This window comes from Amblyomma mixtum, chromosome 7 (genome assembly GCF_055824585.1).
Source record: "Amblyomma mixtum isolate Tamu chromosome 7, ASM5582458v1, whole genome shotgun sequence".
Classification (NCBI taxonomy): Eukaryota; Metazoa; Arthropoda; class Arachnida; order Ixodida; family Ixodidae; genus Amblyomma; species Amblyomma mixtum.
This window is the reverse complement of record NC_143018.1, coordinates 46,786,947-46,806,881: the sequence shown is the minus strand read 5'-3', so window position 1 is coordinate 46,806,881 and position 19,935 is coordinate 46,786,947. Positions and strand designations below refer to the sequence as shown.

Here is a 19,935-nt window from a genome sequence, read left to right as displayed (position 1 = left end):
CAGGTGTGGCGCCACCTACACCGAGCACGCTAGCCACCCTCCGATTACGGTGACCCAAGAAGTGTAGCATTTAACAGCTATCGCTGCAAAAAAATTAAGTTTGCGAAGTAGTTTTTGTGAAGCGCTACTTAGATGCCGTTGCTGAATGCATTAGACATATTTTTGCATTCAACAGAATTCAAACATCTGCATCACGTTGCCAACGAGTATTAGAACCTCGCGGTGATTCGCGGTTGACAATGAGGCCCTGAGAGCGCAAACTACCTGTAAGGTTGTGGTTTTATTTTTGCTTTTTTTTTAGGTGTGACGCTTGCCTAATCAAGTGGATGTAGAACCCAGCTAAAAATGTCAAGCGGTAAAGCAAATTAAACGCAAATAAAACCGATAACAGCATTGTGGCTTTAAACGGGGCTAATTTCGGTGTTTTACGAGTTCACTTCGCTTTTAGCGCTTTTTGCAAGACATCAAGAGTATGCAAGTACGCATGTCATGAGGGTTTCCGCGCATCCAGGCCGATGCACAAAGGGAATACGGAGGAGAGATACTCAAGACCGGAAGCATGGTTCTGAAAGCAGCGAACTGAGCCACCATCTTCGATCACTTGCCCTTATGTCCTGAAAACAAACATCCTGCAACCCGAATTTGAACGCCAAGTAATTTATTTCAGCATAAAGAAATGAAGATCGCTTGCGTATTTGCGCGGCAGATATTCAAAACTTGCCATGCACGACTGCGACTTTGAAAAAAATCATTTAGCTGCCATGGAAGCTGTGTTATGCAGCCGAGTCTACAACTTGTGACAACGGCCTCCTGGTGGTTTAGGAACCCCCAGACAGCAGCTTCTTCAAAGTCGGTTAAAATTTCTAGTTAGGTCTTGTAAAGATCCAGAGAGGAGTTCGTCAGATCATCGCCAGAAGGCTTCCCTGGACCACCCAACGGCCTCCAAGAGTCTTTAGTGGTCGCCGCCTTGCTGTCCTTCTCGACATTGGTGTACGCCAATGGCACATCATCTGTCCCTTTTGGAAGAGCGGGTGTCGTAGATTCCACATCGTCGCCTGTCATTGGCAACTCTTCTCCCGAGGTTGGCAACGACGCGCTTGGCTCTTCCTGCGTTGTCACCATCGTCTCCTTAGGCTTGCTGAATGTCGTTGGCAGGGTGAGGCTGATGAGGGCAGTGGATTCTGCCACGGTTCCGGCCGTCGCATTGCTGAAGGCGGTGTCGTTCTCCGGCTCTCCCTCCATCTCTTCGGCTTTCATGTGCAGCGTCAGTGTAATCATGCCGAGCACAACCAGGGCCATGGCAAGTACACTCACGGGGAAGAACCAGACGTCGCCCCTGTTTTATGAGAATAAGATAGGTTCATGGGATTTGTATTATATGTAATATGAATTTGGACGTCATAGCGCGTTCACAATTACGGAATCGACGCACAGGGCATTTGACACACTAAACGTACTTTAACTATCCCTCTTCTTTGATAGTCATAATTGAACGTGAAGCTACTGAGGAGGCCAGCGTACGGCGTTAAGAGGTGAAGGAGGCTTTGGTCGCCTTCCGCATTTGCGGAACAATACTTTAGTGCAATCACCACAGCACCATCATCCACAACGCATCGGCCAGTTGTGGATGGGGGTGCTCAGACAATTGCAGTTTAGCGTTTTACTGCCCAAGTTGAAAAGGAATCAGAGAAGTAAATCACAAAGTCCACAGTATGCTACATAATCTAGCTGCATTCAAAACCAAAATAAAAGTTTTGTTAGTGCTGCTAAAATTTAAAAAAATTGACACGTCGATAGTCCGCCACAATTATGATTTTATCCGTTTTGTGGAGTGAGTCCAGATTGTGTGAAGGACCATGTCGAAGTCCTCGAACCAACCTGAAGGCCCCAAAGAAAATAAAAAAATGTTTCATCCTACAATTTTTTTCCTATTTTCATCGCATCATAAGTGAGAAAATCAGATACTAGACATTGTTGGATACTAGCTCTAAGTCACGCACTCTTGACCCCTCTTTCTTCACACAACTTGCTCATAGTTTTGCCAAACATTATGACAAGAAAGCACTGGCTGCTCAGAATATGTTGGCTTGCTATTTTGCATCAAAGCTCCAAGGAGCAATGAGTACGTAGTTTTAAAACCATTTGGCGCGAATTCGTGATAATAAGTAGTAAAGGGTGCAACATACGGCTTGTTACATTTTGCCCTTTAGTGTCATTCCTCTCGTAATTTCCATGATGTTGCTTTGAAGAAAGATCTTTGCAACTTTTTTCAGGGATTCATTATTCATTAAAGCTGAATGTTTCTCCTCGATTTAAAACTCAAGAAGCACCAAGAATTCTACCCATCTCTAAGGATGAAAAAAAGGGGCATGAGAAATTGCTGTGCACCCATTTCTCCCACATGCCGTCTCCTTCCCCGACCAGCAGAACAGAAACGTGCTAGCAGGCCTAGTGCAAGCCTACCAGAGTTATACAGCCTCATATGAACTATTATTAAGAAAAAAAAACTTTCCGTCCCAAGCTTTGCAAAAATTTTACAGTTCGAGGACAGACTAACGGCAATTCACAGGCCATCTATTGAAATTTTTGTACCCGACGCAGCCAAGATAGTACAAATGTACTTCAATCACGTCATCATCAGCCAGCAGGCAAACGTGGCAGCTTTCGACAACGATGCTTAAAACCACAGCCAAGCGCTGGCGAGAACTGATGTCATCATCCCCAAAAAAAAAACCCTCCGTAACACAGGTAGAGTCGCTGCGCGAACAAACTATAATAATTAAATGTTTTTAGCTTCATATCGTGGTTTATCAGAAAAGCGGGAGAATACGCAGAGGACGTGGCCCAGATTGATTCAAACACTGCGGTTAGAAGCATCAAAGACCCATCTTAGAATTTGCCGCACCACACTCTCAAAGCATTTCTTGCTGGTACCTACTCTAGGCGAAGAGATGAACTGAAAACAACTAGTACAGAAATGCTTCCCTGGGCTTGCACTCCGTGAAGTGTTTTCGCGTACGCCCTACAGACCTCGCGAATATTGTTGACAAAACTCCGATCTCCACTTTGTAACAGTATAACAGTAGGAAAGCACCGACTTTATTACGTGTGTACACTAAGTACACGGCAGCTTATATGAGGGCAGGTTATCTGTTGCCTAAGGTCAGCTTGGAACAAGCGAAATATGAACGCCCAACAAGCGAAATATGAACGAAAAGAACCCCAGGTGGTCGAAATTTCCGGAGCCCTCCACTACGGCGTCTCTCATAGCCTTAGTCGCTTTGGGACGTTAAACTCCATAAACCAACCAAACCAAATCGAACTATGAACGAGAGGAAAAAATAGGAAAACGTGGAAGGAGCCTCGGAAGCAAGCATGGGGTGTAAGTACATATACGAGGGGGTACCCAAAAGAAACCGGACTTATTTTTGTTTGAACTTATTTTTTTCACATTTTAAGCACAGACCTTCAATCTCCTTCAAAGTATTCTCCACTTGCAATAATACGCTTGTCGAATCTTTCATTCCATTTTTCAAAACATTGTTTAAATTCATCTTTTGTGATGCTTGACAGTGCCTCCGTCGTTTTTTTCTTCACCTCAGCAACATGAGCGAAGCGCTTTTCATTCACCTATTTTTTTTTTCATTCTAGGAAACAAAGAAAGTAGCACGGGGCAAGGTCGGGAGAGTATGAGGGTTGAGGAATAGGGGTCATGCTATTTTTGGTCCAAAATTGTCGTAGAGACAGGGCTGTGTGAGCAGGGGCATTGCCATGATGGAAAAACCAGTCACCCGACCGCCACAAATCTGGCCGCTTCCACCGCACACTGTTGCCCAATCTTTTCAAAACATCCAAGTAGAAAGCCTGGCTAACTGTCTGACCTTGCGGAACAAATTCTCAATGGTCGACTCCTCTCACGTCGAAAAAACAAATCAGCATTGTTTTGAGGTTTGGTTTCACCTGACCAGCTTTCTTGAGGCGAGGTGAATTTGCAGTTTTCCATTGGCATGATTGTTGCTTTCATTCAGGATTTCATTCAGGAGCACTTGAGTTGTCCTCATAGCATCGTCCTTGTACGTCTTTCTTAATATTTCAAGAGTTTCCATTCAACTTTTTCCGAGCAAAAATCAGAATTTCACCGGCGCACGCTGTTCACGAAAATCAGCCATTGCAAAAACGACATTCAAACAAAACAGTCGTCTCTCTAAAACTCTGCCTAAACTAGTCTGACCTCCCTCAACGACGGCACTCGGCTTACTGACTTTGGAATGTTCGTTCTATGCGCTCCTAGTGGCAAAACGCGGTACCACAGAAGCTTTGCCGACCAAAAAATTTAGTCCGGTTTCTTTTGGGTACCCCCTCGTATGCAGCGCCTGCAGCAAGCACCTTTACCATGTACACGCGATGTTTTGTCCGCTTAGTGCTGCCGAATTCTTGAAGGTCCGCTTATACGTACAACTGAACAACCACTCACCACTCCCTGACGATGATGGAAGATGGCCGTCGCGAAAGCGACAAGCTGCGGTCGGCGGGCAGAACCAAGGGCGGCAGCATGGGCCGGTTGAGAGGCTTGAAGAGCCCCGCTTGCGACGCAGAGGCTCCAGACTGAGCTGATATCAAAGAAGCCGTGCTGCCCGCTGTGATGTTCTGGCTTGAGCCGGTAGTAACCGGCTGAGTCGAGGACTGTTCTCGGCTCGGTGCGGTCGAGGCCGCTTTTCCGGGGGACGATGACTTGCTTGCGGGCTTCGCCTTGCCGCCATCCTTACCCTTCTTTCCCTTGCCAGGAGACTTTGCTTTCTTTCCTTTGGCCATGACTTAGTCAGAGTGGATGTGGCGGCCGGTGACCCAGTAGCCGATGAAGCTCTTCTTCGTCTAACGCAGGGCGCGTGCAGCATTTCGGAGGCTGGCATCGACTCGCGCAGATCGGGCGTTTCGAGCCCTTTGTTTCTGCTGAAGAAATAATAATAAACAGCGCTAAGTGCAAAAAAATCAACTAGTGATAAAAAATTCACAGGCGAAGTTAATCGGGTAGCAACCTCGAAAATCATAAGAAAACCAACTCGTATAACACAAGGAAATGTAATCTCCAATAGGCCATGCGGATGTACGTAGCACAAGTAGTGGTAGCTTTGGCTAATATGATACCTTGAGGATTGTGAAAACGCTGCAAGAAAACGTAATAAGTGCAGATTAGACAATACAAAGCACACGATCAAAAATATGAAACCGAACCAAAAACAATTTTGGAAGTCATGCCCCTTAATCGCATCCTTTGAATCGTCACTGTAAACCAAACTTTCCTTTATCGCACCGATCGACTTTGGTTGCTGCACATTTCCCTCCAGACAACACAATGCCATCTTTGAATTATGGTATTCCTAGTACTGATGGTATGGCGCTACCGCACGAGACACCAGTACACATTAATGCCACTGGATGAAAGGGCATCACTCTTTATTTCGAGCAACACAAACGGTTTGCATGCTGCAGTTTTGCCTCGGTACAAAATTACCTATGGCATGTGCCGAATGAGTACGAATAAAGGAAAAAATATTGCACCGTTCTCACTTCCTCAATTAAAGGATAAAGACACCCAGAGTATCGAGCGCGTAAGCCATCACTAGCGTACTGCACGCTTTAAGGATATGCTAAACTCTGTTTTCTGCTGTGTGACATGCTTTCTAACCCTGGTGCCTAAAGTGCACTTCCTAATTCAAACTAATCCAGGAAGGTTCACTCTGCGAAGAGGGCCAGCAAACGTGCTTTAAACTCTGGCTCATAATGTAAATTTTCAGAGCACTTCAAATGCCTGCGCATTTCTTTCATGTGCGGGTGCTACAGAATGAACTACCCATTAGCCTATCTTAAAAAAGCTGTCAAAGAACCTACTGTCGATTTCAAAATACCTGTGCGACAAATGACGGCTGGTACTTTATTGGGTAGCACGCACGAGTGAATAAAATTGCCCGTATATTACGCCGGATTTCATGTCTCATTGAGCAAATGCTGGCAATCTCCGTAACAAAAGTTCCAAAGCATCAATCAGTTCTCTGCTTTTGCGAATGCCTCATCGTTGTAAGCAGTTGTTGTCGACAAAAATGTCACGCTTTTCAATTGGTCAAAATGGTCTTGAGATCACAGTGCGCGAATTTCAAACCGGGCCAATTGTACTTTGGCTAGTAACCATGCAACCAATTAAAGGAATGATATAGTGATGTTCCAAGAAAAATAAGGAAATAAATAAATAAAACCGAGTAGGAAATTAGTCGACCTGGATGGTTTAAAATGAACAAAGGCGCGCCTACTGGATACGGTGTCTTCGTTCACTCCTATCTTCCTTTCTTCCCTGACAGGAAAATTAAAAAAACGAACAACAAATAAAATTAAAAAAACATGAAAAATAAACATAAAAAGTTAAAAATCAATTCAAAATTAAAAACACAAAAACAACAAAAACAAAAAATAATAAAGACATCAATGCTAACCAGTGCGCAAGGAAACGCTTTCACCTTGCAGCACTTGAGAGTGCCAAAGTGACCCATGAATTTTTTCGGGGCGCTCACCATCGCATTCTGCTGATTTCGCAACTTTCTTACCTACAAGATATACACACGCAAAGCATGTACCATGTTCTGTTTCATGGGGCGAAGGAATCCGTGAGTAAATTGGTAAATTGGTTTTTTTTTTGAGGAAAGGAAATGGCGCAGTATCTGCCTCACATGTCTCGGAGGACACCTGAACCGCGCCGTAAGGGAAGGGAGGAAGGTAGGAGTGAACGAAGAAAGAGAGAAATAGATGCCGTAGTGGAGGTCTCCGGAATAATTTCGACCCCCTGGGGATCTTTGAGCCTTTCATTGGTTCTGACTACAATGTAATTTGTAGTGATAGATGATATGCATGTTCGTTTCTGTGGTACCAAAGATCCAATAAACTGTCTCATGCAGGAACACCGCAGGACGTATGGAGATGGAACTTTTCACAGCTCTCCTCTGATGGGAAGTATAAGGATGCAACACATCTCCTCCCCTGCCTCTTCCCCTCTCCACTCCGCCAATGAGACAGCTCTCTCCAACGCCTACTCAGGCCAGGACAACCTGCGCCATGCGCTCATTGGTCAACAAAATATCTATATTGTGACGCCCTACATGAACGTCAACGTTGAGCAGTTATCGTGGAGAAAGTGTATTCTACGATAATATCAATGGCAGCAAAATGAAAACAGAGCAAGTGACCACACTGAGTGGAGAAAAATAAAAACTCTGAATAAGAAAGTGACGCTCAGAGTTCATTGTCCTACCTGCGCTGCCCGTCGTTTATAGGCCCAAAAGAACTGCAGCCATAGATATATAAGTATCGGAGAGCGAGAGAGATGTTTATTTTGGGAAGAAGATACAAAGGCTGCCCGGTGACGTAGATATCTGAGTCTCGAAGAGCGAGATATTGGTTGGGCCCTTGCACGCCACTTCGTCACAGGTCAGTGCAGCACAGGTCAGTGCTACTGCTCCTCGAACACAGTACCCAGAAGTCGGCAAGGACTTCTCGCAGCTTGTGCCTCCAGGTTTTGAGAAGATAGCCATAAACGGCAGAGGTAAGCGCACCAGGCTGATGTACGACTTCATCACCTGAGATATGAAAGCGGATCATCAGCATCTCTAAGCTGGGATGGATTTGAAAGATGGCAGACGTTGTGCACTCTTCGAAGGGCCACCTTGCCAAAGATGAAAGGCATGATACGAACCGAGTTCAGAGCCCTGTTTTTCTCCCGAGCCCCTGTCTCATGCTCGCAACTCGGTAGTGAAATGTTTCAGGTGTTAGAAGGACGCATTCAACTGCCTACATGAGAATTCTGTGTCGAGTCGAAACATAAGCGCTAGGTTTTTCAGCGTGCTTTGATTACTTTTAACGGCTTGACGTTTTGCAGTGCCTAATATTAAGTTATTATTTGGCTGGTACTTTCACAGAACTCTCCTATGCTTATCTTGGCAGCTAAAATTATTGGCGACGCCCAGTGGACTGTCAAAAAACTTCTTACGACATTGAGGCAATCAATGATTAAATTATTTTTTTGCTCCTTTGCTACTTCCTTGTTCATGGTCTCGCAGTCAACGAGGCAGAATTACTGAGCAGTGAATGCATTAGTGGCGCAGCAGCAATTGGCATCGGTAGCGTAGCTTCCAGGACAATCCATCATGGGAAAAAAATACTGCGGCCAAACGCATACATTAGAAAGCATAATCGTAGAGTCTTCTCCTTGTTCAAGGACTCCATTATTGTAAGAACTTTAAATCTGGGTCGTAGTTGTTCCATGAAATATCACATCAATAACGCTATTATAGTCACAAAATTCCTATGCTAAGAAAAGCCTATGTCCCTACGATGCCCATGATATTAATATACACTGCCCTATATCCGATCTGAAACATAATGCTGTTGTTCCTACTCCCTCAAACTGAAGGAAAAGCCGAAACTTGTCTTTGAGCTAGACATATACACAGTGTGCGTCTAGTGCACTACAGAGCGTGGCAAACATATAAATTGCCGCGTTCTCAGCAAAGTACTCTCAAATGGGCTTCTGGCACCTCTGTGGCTGCAGGAACAAAGAAATGGACGCCTATTCGACAAGTGGGCCGGACCGGGCTGACACGGGGTTGGCCTTTCAGGGACAGGGGCCATATGTTGTCATCGCGGAGAGCACGGCTCCTCAGCTACCACCGCTCAAGTTCCAGGTCCCTTTCGTGCCCACAATTGGACCCCTCATTTTTGTTCCTCCAATTATGATTTCACTGACAACGCAGCAAGTCGTCGAGGGGTTGGCAGGCGTTTCTCACGAGCCAAAGACCGTTAGCACAGGAATCCAGACAGAAGACAGCCACAAGACCACAGAACCTTCTCACGTGGACTACGCTGGAGTACCGATGGAGATTGATGAAGCTCGCGACCAGACCGATGTTGAGGAACCCATGGACGTGGACGACGAGAATGAGCCCTAAACGTTGGCTGTGAAGACACGCTAAACTCAGTTCGTTTCGGGTTTCTGTTCCACGTGTATATTCCTGCTGCCAGTATTCTATGTGTTCCTTCAAGCGCATTGTGTTTTATATATCGTTACAAAGCCTGATGAGAGTGTACCAGCTTAACCTGCCCATGTGGTATCAAGTGTTAACTAAGATAAGACCTATCGTACCGTAGAATTCTAGAACGGATTTGTGCGTGTCATGGTGCATAGAAGCGCTTTCCAGGAAATATCCTTAAACTCTACACCAAATCCACTTTGCTACCGAATGCTATAGTTGCCGGTATGCTTAAATGGAGAGCGCCAAAAAGCTTGGTACTATTCTGAAAAGCAACGTCAGTTGACGCTACAAATTCGCCTAATTATTATCACTTCTGGCGAACCAATTCAACCAGGCCACGTTAACGAAGTGTTGTCAAGAACTTGCATTCACAGGTGCTTATGCGCATGGAAACTTAACACGTTAGGAACTATGTTCTCGGTTTGTTTTTGGTCAGTCAGTACTCTAATGACTGCCACTTGTGGCAATGAGAAAATATTTGTTTCATGCCGAAACTGATCCACCCCGGCGGCGGGCAAGTGTGCGGCTTCCGCAGCTAAAACAGGAAATAAACGCGGGGTATAAAACTACCACACTCTGCACTGAAACAAGAGATGAAGTGACAAAAACACTCGTACAGGTGTCCAGCCCCCGCCCCACCCCTAACAGCACTCACTCGAACGAGAATGTGGACCTCGTCCAGCTGAATCAATCGCACGACCTTGCAACAAAGAATCACGTGACCGTTGAATCACAGACTGCTCAATCGCTTTCCTGGATAACATTATGAATTCGCCAGAAGGAACAGATGCAAATTTTTGGTTTCGGCAAGCGACGCCTACTGCGTAGGCAGTGCCATTTGAGGCGGAGAAAGTTAAACAATTGGCGATCGCTGCAGAACTTTTCAAAGGTTTGAGTTTGGTTTCCAAATACATTTGAAAATAAAAAAAACACCCAGAAATAGTGCCAATGATCCTAAGTATTTTATGGACCCTGTGTTGTTACGTTTGCAGTGTTTAACTACTTGGTTGCACTTATAAAAATGATATGTGCTGCTTCGCATGTGTCAAGTATTTACCGTCAATAACACTGAGCTGGCAGGATGTTAATGAAGCAAGTAGGAAGAGCAGCTGTTTTAAACTGTCAGCGTCTAATTCTAGACTAATTGCCCTCAACGTGAGCACATTTTTTTCAATGAAATTGAGTAAAGATTTTCCTTTCTTCAATTCGTTTTACTCTGATTGTCTTCTGCTGTCTTCCTGAGTTTTGCTCTCCAACGCCTTTATGTTTTCTCTCACTGTTCGAGATTTCGGTTTGATTCTCATCAAGTAACTGCAGCAACAGCCGGAAATAAGCCGCATGTATTCACGCCGTCGGTAACGTTCTCACCATCCGCCAAATAAGTAAACTGTACCCTTAACTCAAAACTAGGGGCAGAAAAAGAGGGAATACTATAATCAAAACAGACATCATTTATCGGCTCAGTACACGTTGCTTAATGGCAAAATATAGCAGCACTCCCTTAAAAGCGCCATTATCATTCAGTTCTAACAAACCTTTGGTGTTACTGGAGGTACGATTACAGACATGAATACAGAGAAGCCCTTCATCAGCGCCATTCAGGAAATATTGCTGTCGCCATCACTGCACATGATAATTTTTGTTTGTTTAATTTGACAAGCGCAATTCCAAAGCGATTCACAAAACTTAATTCAAAGCGAAATCATAAGACTCGTTATATATTTGAACCAAAGGCCAGACAATAGAACCCCACTCAGTGCTGCTACCATTGGAGTAACGTTATTTTTGTGAGCATGCTTTAGTACCAGGAGGTCGTTTCAGTTGTAACAAACATAAATCTTTTACGCCGTAGACAGAAATGTAACATTGTCTTGTGCGGAGTGCCTCGAACGCCAGAAGTACAGTAACTTTTTTGTACAATCGCACACAATAAGCAGTCGACTTTAGGCTTCATTCCCGTGCCTTTACGAGCAGTGTTTTCGAGAAGTCATTCTGGGCTGAGCACAAAAACGCTAGCTTTGGCATTGCAAAGATGAACTTTGGGAAAAAATAATAGAGTTGACTCATCGCTTTGGTAAGGGGCATGAACGAATGTCTACGATTTCGTCTCTGCAGGGTGTGGTCTTTTTGCATAAAATCGCATTAACATGCAGGAACACCTGTCGTGCCTATCCCACGTAGAGACTTTTTTTTATTGTGACCACATGTTAAGCATAGTGAACTGGTATGTCTTGGTTCTCTTTAGCTACCAGACGTGTTTAAAACGCCATGAACCATGGAGCAATTCGGGAGTTTTTGATCAGCGTCTTTATGCGTTTTCGAGCCATTGGCAATTTACACTACCGGATCTAGATATAGCGCAGACCCACAGCGCACACAGCTTCCGTTTAGCTTTCGCTGCAATTTCTTCGCACGAATGTAGTGATAAAATTGTGGAATTCTTTTCTTTTGTTTGACTTTAAATTGTTCTGCTTAACTTGGAAAACAAATATATTTGATTTGTTACTATAGCGTCAACTTTCACTAAAAGCAGTAGGGGCGGTAGTACCAAGGGGGCATATCATAGGGTGAAAAGCGAAGACCCCCCAGTGTAAGGTTTTTAGCTGCGGTAGAAAATTCAGGCTTTCTGAAATCGTATACCTTTAACATAGCGCTACTGTGGGTTGTCCGAATTTTTTTTTTAATGCGTACCTACTAGCGAATGTCTGCGATGAAAATCCCAGTTACTGGCCAGCTGAGAGTCTTGAAGAACCGAAAAAAAAAAAAAGATGCGTGTACCGGAAACGATTAGTTCCGACGTAGAGCAAGTACTGATGGCTGTCTTTGACATCTGGTACCGGGTCCGTGAAGTGCTTTCTAAGATTTTTTAACATAGCAGTAAATATTGAAATTGATCAGAGCGTAAATACAACGAGATTAACATGCCACACACAAGGTAAAAAGCGGTGAAACGGTCCCCAATGAAATAACCTTTAATTCTTTTTGCCAATTTTTATGCCATTTTGGAATCCCAAAGCACACTGCGACGAACTTTCGTCTTCTGCCATTGCAACTGGACTAAAGAAAGCCACTCGCCCTCGACCACTTTAAGAAAAGTAATGTTTGCGTTCCCTTTAGCTCGTATTACAAGCCTGGCATCCCATCAACAATAAATATACCACACAAGATTTCCCGACCAATAAAAACTAACTTGTCGCCAAAACACATCAAGCATTCATTGCAAACGTCACGTACCTTTGCCGTTGTGCTTTGTCGCTTCTCACTGGGTAACAACTTTCTCTCCAGCTTCCAGTCTGTATCCGTCCACACGACTGGCTTCACAGGCCGCCATTGGAGACCATTGCTTCATCGCACAATGTACCCCGAAGAAGAGTCCGCCAAAGTTACCAAACCTTTCCAGGGTCGCGGCTAAAACGAGGCTTAGATCCCGGGGCCTTATTAAATATGTGTGAGTCCACAGTGACTCTGTAGCCTCTAAGGCGAGCATACTGGCGGTGGTGGCCACTGATATGAAGCAAGTACGATGGTTCAAGCACTAATGGCCACCGTCCTGCACAGTTCCAGCGATTTCTCCCTGTCACGCTGAAAGCGGTCTTCGAATGATCGCTTAACGCAGTTAGCTCCATCGAACTTAACTTAGATGAAGGCAGTGGTGAAGATCACCCGGTCAGACCCCGGTCACAGATCAAGCTACATTCGCTGGGTGCATTACTGTAAAGGAGTCGTTTCGAACTGCTGCACTCAGCAACGCCCCTAAACCTGGTCTGATCGATGAGAAATACTGCAATCAATCACATGACATCAAACACGAACGAGGCCCGATACGGCTGAATACTTATCCTGAAACTCTTCTGACTCATAGTGCGGACACAATATTAGGAGCAACATTTCCAACGAGATACACCTAATCTTTTTATTGATAAAGCCTTCATGGCGTCACCGCTAACAATAATGTCTATAGCGAGCTCACAGTACAGGTGTTCGAGAGTTCGATCGCACACAACGACCACGTCTGTATTGCAACCGTATTACGTCAGTACGCAACGCCTGACGGACAAACCTTAGCACTAAACGCACTGTTAGGTTCGCAGAAATCACGCGCAAAGGTTCCGTGTTGATATCTGATCAAACGATGGGTGTTGTAACAAGTGGGGACCTCTGCTCTCTGCACGCGATAAAAGTTAACAAAGGGGGCGGTGAAACGCCGATAAAATCACATCGCTTAAAGAACTAACGCAGGCGAAACTTCGGTTTCAAACCATGCTCATCGTACTAGAACTTTTTTTCTTTTACCTAAATCACAGTGATTAGTACAGCGCAACGAGACAGAAAGTAAATTGGTTAAGCGTTTTAACAGCGAGGGCCTCTCCTCTCCGTCTAAAACTCTTCGTCCATCGCTGCAGTCTCTCGCGCTTTCTGTTGAAATTCGTATATTGCGGTTTCTAGCGACAAAACCAGTATCGTTGTCATCTTTCTTCCATGCGACCTACGCTTTCGAATGTTCGCCGGGAAGAGAACTGCAGCCGTGGCCTTAAAATGCATCTAGATTATAAAAAAAAGATCAGTTGATTCGTATGTTTCACCAAAGCCAACTTCACGTAGCCGCACACAAAGGTGAGAAGGCTACTGCACGTCAAGCAGAGAAAGCAGCAAGGTACGCTCAGGGCGCTGCCCAGTACGTAAAAAAAGAACGGATTGAATACGGCTATTCGTCATCATCATCATCATCACCAGCAGCCTGACTGCGCCCACTGCAGGGCAAATGCATCTCCCATGTCTCCCCATTAACCCTGTCCTTCGCCAGTTGCGCCCACCGTATCTCCGCAAATTTCTTAATCTCATCCGCCTACCCAACTTTCTGCCGCCCCCTGCTACACTTCCCTTCTTTTGGAATCCACTCCGTTATACTATCTTGCCTTCGTATTACATGCCCTGCCCAAGCCCATTTCTTCTTCTTGATTTCGACTGGGATGTCATTAACCCGCGTCTGTTCTCTCACCCACTCCGCCCGCTTCCCAGAGCCCCCTGTCCAGCCGGTGGAGAAGAGGCTGGTTTCGGAAGCTCCTCAAGCCTGGAGACAGGAAGATTGTGCGCGCTGCACAGCTAAGAGAATAGAAGCTGGCTGAGGCCGTGGCATATCCAACAGCCAAGGGATTGGCCAATAGCCGAGTCGTCGATCCTACCCCCATCTACAAGCCGTCCTAAAACGCGCTGCGCCTTTCTTGCAATGCATTTCCTGCGTACACCTAATCTCGGCTATAAGATAAACTGCTATTTTTCGATTTGCCACTGCGCAGGCTGAACTAGAAGCACTGCATTGGTTTGGCGTTGACGCGTCGAAACTCGTCTCTACGCTACAGTCTTTGTGCGGCGGCCACATTTCTCTTCGCGGCTCAAGTGTTCGTTGTAAGTAGTGGGCGAACGAAGGGCGAGGTCTAGGCGAGAGGATTGCTTTGAAGCAATAGCCTAGCTCGGACTCCTTGAGATAACTCGGGTTCCTCCTTCGCCGCCGCCCACCACGGCGCCCTTATCGGTCAGCCGTTATCACTTCGCCCCCATACGCTAGGCAGCTCCTCTCAAGATTATAGCCTGCGATACAACCTTTGCGACAGTTGGTCGAGTGATTTCCTTGGGCGAAAGACAGCCCCCTGAGAAGTGCGAAAGAAGAGAGGGCAAGGACTGAGTGAGGGGGAGTCCTCCAGCCAGCGTTCGACCAATCTGCAATCTTCCAGTTCTGCCTTGCGTCGAAGAGGCGCGCAGTTTTGCGAGAAAAAGCATGATGGCGACGGCTGGCAACGGGCGCGTCCAAGAGAAATTATGTCTTTCAGTTTCTGCTCAAGTTGCAGATTGGTTTTTGTGCATTTTTAACAAGAGAAACTGCGTGAGAGATTCTAGCATGAAGATGTGCACAGAGTTGCACCGCCGATGGCATTCTTTGTTATAAACGCTCAAGAAACGCAGAAAATATGAAAGTTTTTCGAAAGCACGCTAAAAAAAGGAACTGGCTGCTGCAAAATGTGTGGTATAATGACCTCGACGGTTTAAATGACATAAAACACACACGTGTAGCCTCGAATTTTCCGACGACTGACGGGTCTCTAGAACAGGGGTTCTCAAACTGGGTTCCGCAGAACACAGGGGTTCCGCGGGCTGTCTTCTTGTGTTCCGCGAGAACCCTCACCGGCTCTGACCCGGCAGCTGATATGAGACTGGCTCTGAGTGCTACTGAGCCACGCTTTGACTTGCTCTTAAAAGGGAAGCAGTACCATCCATCACATTAGTATTTGTATTAATCTATGCAATAAACATTTAACTTTTCCAACTCTCTCATTGCAAAAATGCACTCGACAACATTGCTGGTAAGCAAGGGGGGGGGGGGGGGGGGGGGGGGGGGGGGGGTTCCCTGGAATTTATTGAAGGCTTTTGGGGTTCCTCCAAGCAAAAAAGTTTGAGAACCCCTGCTCTAGAAGGTACGGGACTGTATGTGAGCCTAGAAAGTGATCATAACTGGGTCGTCACTATGCCACTGTGTCACCACCAATCAGAAAATCCCACGAGATGCGGATTCACCGCTAAACAACATCGGACCGCTCTACCAAGCATGCCTAACGTGACAACAAACAACAGGTGTGTCAATGAGCAGTGGACTAAACAACGCCTTTAGATCACTGTAAAATGAAGTTTAATCGCAACACTATTACGGTTTTGCCCAAGTGATTAGTGTATTAGTATGGAATGAAAATTATTATAAGTTTCTAAGAAATGGCGTGTGCCCAGTTCCCCTTTCATCAGCATTAGCTCGAAGGTTGTTTCTACGAATATGACTTTCTTTGTGAGCACTGACAAGGCGAAAATGATGATTATCGTTTTTTATGACCGCAGAGAATGAGCGCACCTATATTCTCATCTTGAATAGCTGTAAACGCATTCGAAGATGTTTAAGGTTGCCTGGAGAAATTTGAATTTGTATTTCGGTTTCTTTCCGTGTGTTTCATATGAGGAGCTGGGAGGGGGGAAGAATTGTTAATTAAGAGTTTTATTGGGCTCGCCTCAACTTTGCCAAAGTTTTATCTGTTCATGGCCTGAAAGTTTTATCTGAGGTTGTTCGCAAGATGATTATGAGGTTCGCTATTTTGATGTCTGTCCAAAATTTTGGCAACATATAGACTGCGCCTTCATTTTCGCTTCACCCGAAGCGCTCTTTTGTACACAAGTGAGCCTAAGCATTGTTAAAACATTACCGTTCATAAACAGTAGGTACACTATTCGCTGTTTCTGCTTTCCGAAAGTATACAACTACGAGACAGAGTTGTATACAGTACTTGTTTCCTGGTTGTCGGCACCAGCATCGTAGTATATAGGTTGCGTCCATAAACTATCTTTGAACTGCTAGGCAGCTTCTGGACGAGAATATTCTCCAGATACAACTGATCCCAGAGAAACAGGATGCAGGTACCCTCAAGATATGCGCCACCTCCGTTCAAGTTGTCCGGGCTGACCTCGCTGTGGCAACATTTGCAGGCGTGGGGAGTGTGCTGCAGTAAAACAGGCTTTTTGCAGTACTGCAGTGGTGCAGTACTTTTTGATTCTCGCCTAGGATCTTTTATTTAGGCATCGGTTTCCCCAACAATACTTCTCTTCAACGCCTCGCATTTGGACTTTCCAGCAGGAACTATGAAATTGCAGAGAGCAGCAGCACCTCTAACGAAACATGCAGGTTTCCGCTCCATATAAACGGGCAATCGACATCACAGGGCGCTCCTTAATGTATTTATAAGGTATGGCTAGCGATAAGCCGCAAATATTGGGAGAGATAAGCAAGCTGTCACCAAACATTCAAAAACCTTTTAGGTAATTTTGATCTTCAGCGCCATGCAGCAAGTGGTGACAGCAGTCCGTACTAGAAGCGTTCGTCCAGATTTTGATGATGATGATGATGATGTCCTCAGGCTTAATTCTCTGGGCTGGTGATTCTTCCCTTTCTTCTTCCAAGCTTACCTTCGCAACAGGGATAGCCTACCATTAAGGCCATATATGCAGTAAGCACTCTACATACTAGTATGTATAGTGTACTCCATATAGACATACTATATGCACTGTACCCAGGGGTCCGTACTTCGAAGCATTTCATTTCATACCGTTACATTTGGTCGTGACGTCAATCGTGACGTCAGTCGTCAGAAAGCAGTAGGAGCAGAAGACAGTAGGAGGGCAGCGTTGAGGCTTTCGCGAAAATGGCGCCCTCTGTTAGTTTTGCATAAAATTTGACCGGGCTCGTCCTGAGCCTACTTCCAACTATACCAAGCCACATTCAGGGCAACAACACTTGAGGGATTCACTTCGTTCCTATCTCCTCTATCAAGACACAAAACACGAATTATTAGCCACATGCGCAACCATACCACTCCTGCTGCCACACCACATCGCTGTTTTCTGGCCGATACATAATTCTAACGGGGCTTCTAATATTCGTTGCCTAGTCGTTCAACATTGGTCGTCACTCCAGGTTGAAAGCCATCGTTGTCGAAGTATTCTTGTTTGGTTCTTTCCTTATCTTTCGGAGACATCATTAATTTCTCTTTATTTCTGCTCGTAGAGTTCATGCAAGTCCAGAGAGTAGATGGAAAGCGACGACAAGACGCTCAGAAACACTTTTAAGATCTGTGCGCTCTCCTTATAGATGGAGGAGGCTTGAGGTTGCCGTAATGCTCGTAATCACTTTTCGAGTGAAGTATAGTCAAACCTGCATATTGCCACGTATCATTGTAGTGTTTGTTCGTTCACGCTCCAGGCGGCAGGAAAGGATTGTTATCACTTTTGTTCGTGGCGCGAGAAGCGACCAGACTAATCTCGATTGTTCGCAGCATTGAAAGGCTGCATCTAGGTTTTTCCAGATTACCGTAGATGATCTTGACCTGTTATCTGGAAGTTTCCTTGCCGGCTTTAAATTGAGCGATGCCGCGAGCGGCGGACATTCTTAGTTCGACGACCGACGAGAACGTTTGTTGCTTACGCCGCCGCCGAGTGATTCAGTTCTTTTGCGGGCGCAAGTCAGCCCAAATAAAGAGCTTTGTTTGCAAGCATTGTTGCTGTCTTGCTGACCACTGGACTGCCGTCACTACAACGTGACAATATATCAAACTCGAAGGACATCGTGAAACAGTTTAGTTGAGTTGAAATCTTTATTTCCACCATGTATACAACACAGATGGAGGGCAACGAAATAAAAACCGCGAGTAGTCGGCTTGACGAGTCCGCAGCCATATGCAGTCCGGTATATCCGTTCTTCGATGTAAATAAAATGGCAATAGATAAGTTTATCTCCAGCCTAGAAGAAACGATAAATTCAACCCACGCAAGTGACGCCCTTCTTGCATCGACATGCCGCCCGCCGACGTGCTGATACAGAACACCGGTCTGAAGGCGTTGCTATTTCTAACATGCTTCACTTCGAATCCGGAAAAGACGATGCTTTGTAACTAGCAACTGCCTAACAGAAAGTGTAATCCTTCTACTAGTACACTACATTTAGAATTATTTATATAAAATAAAAATGCACCTGATTTCTCGCAGCTACTTAGGCAGAGGAGCGCGCCCCGCAAGGGCCGCCGTGAAGATTTAGTTAGGTTGGCTTCCACGCGTGACAAAGATGTGGCGTGGAAAATGGATACATTAGACCGAAGGCCTCTCTCAAGCACACTCCATGTTCACCTCGTATTCAGTTTGGCACAGCGTTGCCAACAGGTGTCCATAGGACGAGAAGCCGACCCCTTCCAGCGCGCAAAAAGTTTTGGTTTGGTTTGGTTTATTGGGGTTTAACGTCCCAAAGCGACTAAAGCTATGAGGGACGCCGTAGTGGAGGGCTCCGGAAATTTCAACCACCTGGGGTTCTTTAACGTGCACTGACATCACACAGTACACGGGCATCTAGAATTTCGCCTTCATCGTAATTCAGCCGCCGCATCCGGGATCGAACCCGCGTCTTTCGGGTCAGCAGCCGAGCGCCGTAACCACTGAGCCACCGCGGCGGGGGCGCAAAAGTGATTGGGGGATACATTTAGGAGGAGCGCCGTTTGCAGGGGCATCAAGCGCAGTTCGATTTTTCGGTCGTTCTTCTCAACACGTTTTAGATATACGAGAACAGTAGTGTGAGAACTTTTGCGTGAGTTTTTCAATGGGATGTTCTGAATGTTCGATATAGATAACGATTCGATATATCTGGGCTCGACTGAGTATTATATTTACAAAGAAAATAACTACTCCTTCCCGAGAAGACAAAGTCGTGCTTGCGTCTATCACTGTTGCTAAAGCTTCAAGGACGACGCCACATCAGATGTAGTGAAAACGCCATGAGGCATTTTTCAACTAAAATTCATTGCAACCGGTCGCTTTCAAAGCATATCTGCTTATCGTTTAGCATGCATCACGTACCTTTCCCGGTTGTAACTCGACCGTACTTGCAGCGCTCAGCATCTACCTTTTAGCAAACCCCTTCTTTGCCCCCCACATACTCCCCCTGCCACCATTTGGAGTACGTCATATTGTGTGCTCAGGCAGACGTAGATGTAGATTCCTATCTAAACGACTTCATTGAGACGAGTTCAATCATACTGCCATCCGCTCCCCACAGTTTAAAATATTTCATCTTCGAATACGAGCAGCAGGGTCCGAAGAGGCTTTTTTGCATGGTTAGCCCCATCGAATACCAATAGAAGTGAATACCAAGAGAAGGCAACCGAAGCAGGGGATGGTAGAAAGTTAGGTGGTCGGATGAGATTAAGAAGTTTGCGAGGATACGGTGCAGCGGCTGGCAAAGGACAGGGTTAATTAGAGAGAGACATATGAGAGGTCTTTGCCCCTC

General features: G+C 45.5%; 1 protein-coding gene across 1 annotated transcript; it reads right to left on the bottom strand.

Moving 5' to 3' along the window:
* Positions 1 to 656: 656 nt before the first annotated feature.
* Positions 657 to 12,488, bottom strand: LOC149335912 (uncharacterized). The gene is made up of 3 exons (XM_089552458.1): positions 12,309 to 12,488; positions 4,475 to 4,950; positions 657 to 1,336 (listed from the first exon to the last, which is right to left on the bottom strand). The coding sequence occupies exons 2-3, from the start codon at positions 4,810 to 4,812 to the stop codon at positions 868 to 870; spliced, it is 807 nt and encodes a 268-aa protein (XP_089408584.1). The 5' UTR covers positions 4,813 to 4,950; positions 12,309 to 12,488; the 3' UTR covers positions 657 to 867.
* Between the last annotated feature and the right edge of the window lie 7,447 nt (positions 12,489 to 19,935).

Excerpts from the sequence above, each read along its gene's own strand:
- LOC149335912 (XM_089552458.1), bottom strand. The coding sequence starts at position 4,812 with ATGGCCAAAGGAAAGAAAGCAAAGTCTCCTGGCAAGGGAAAGAAGGGT. Across the intron at positions 1,337-4,474 it reads TCCATCATCGTCAGGGAGTG|GGGCGACGTCTGGTTCTTCC; the intron begins GTGAGTGGTTGT and ends CTCATAAAACAG.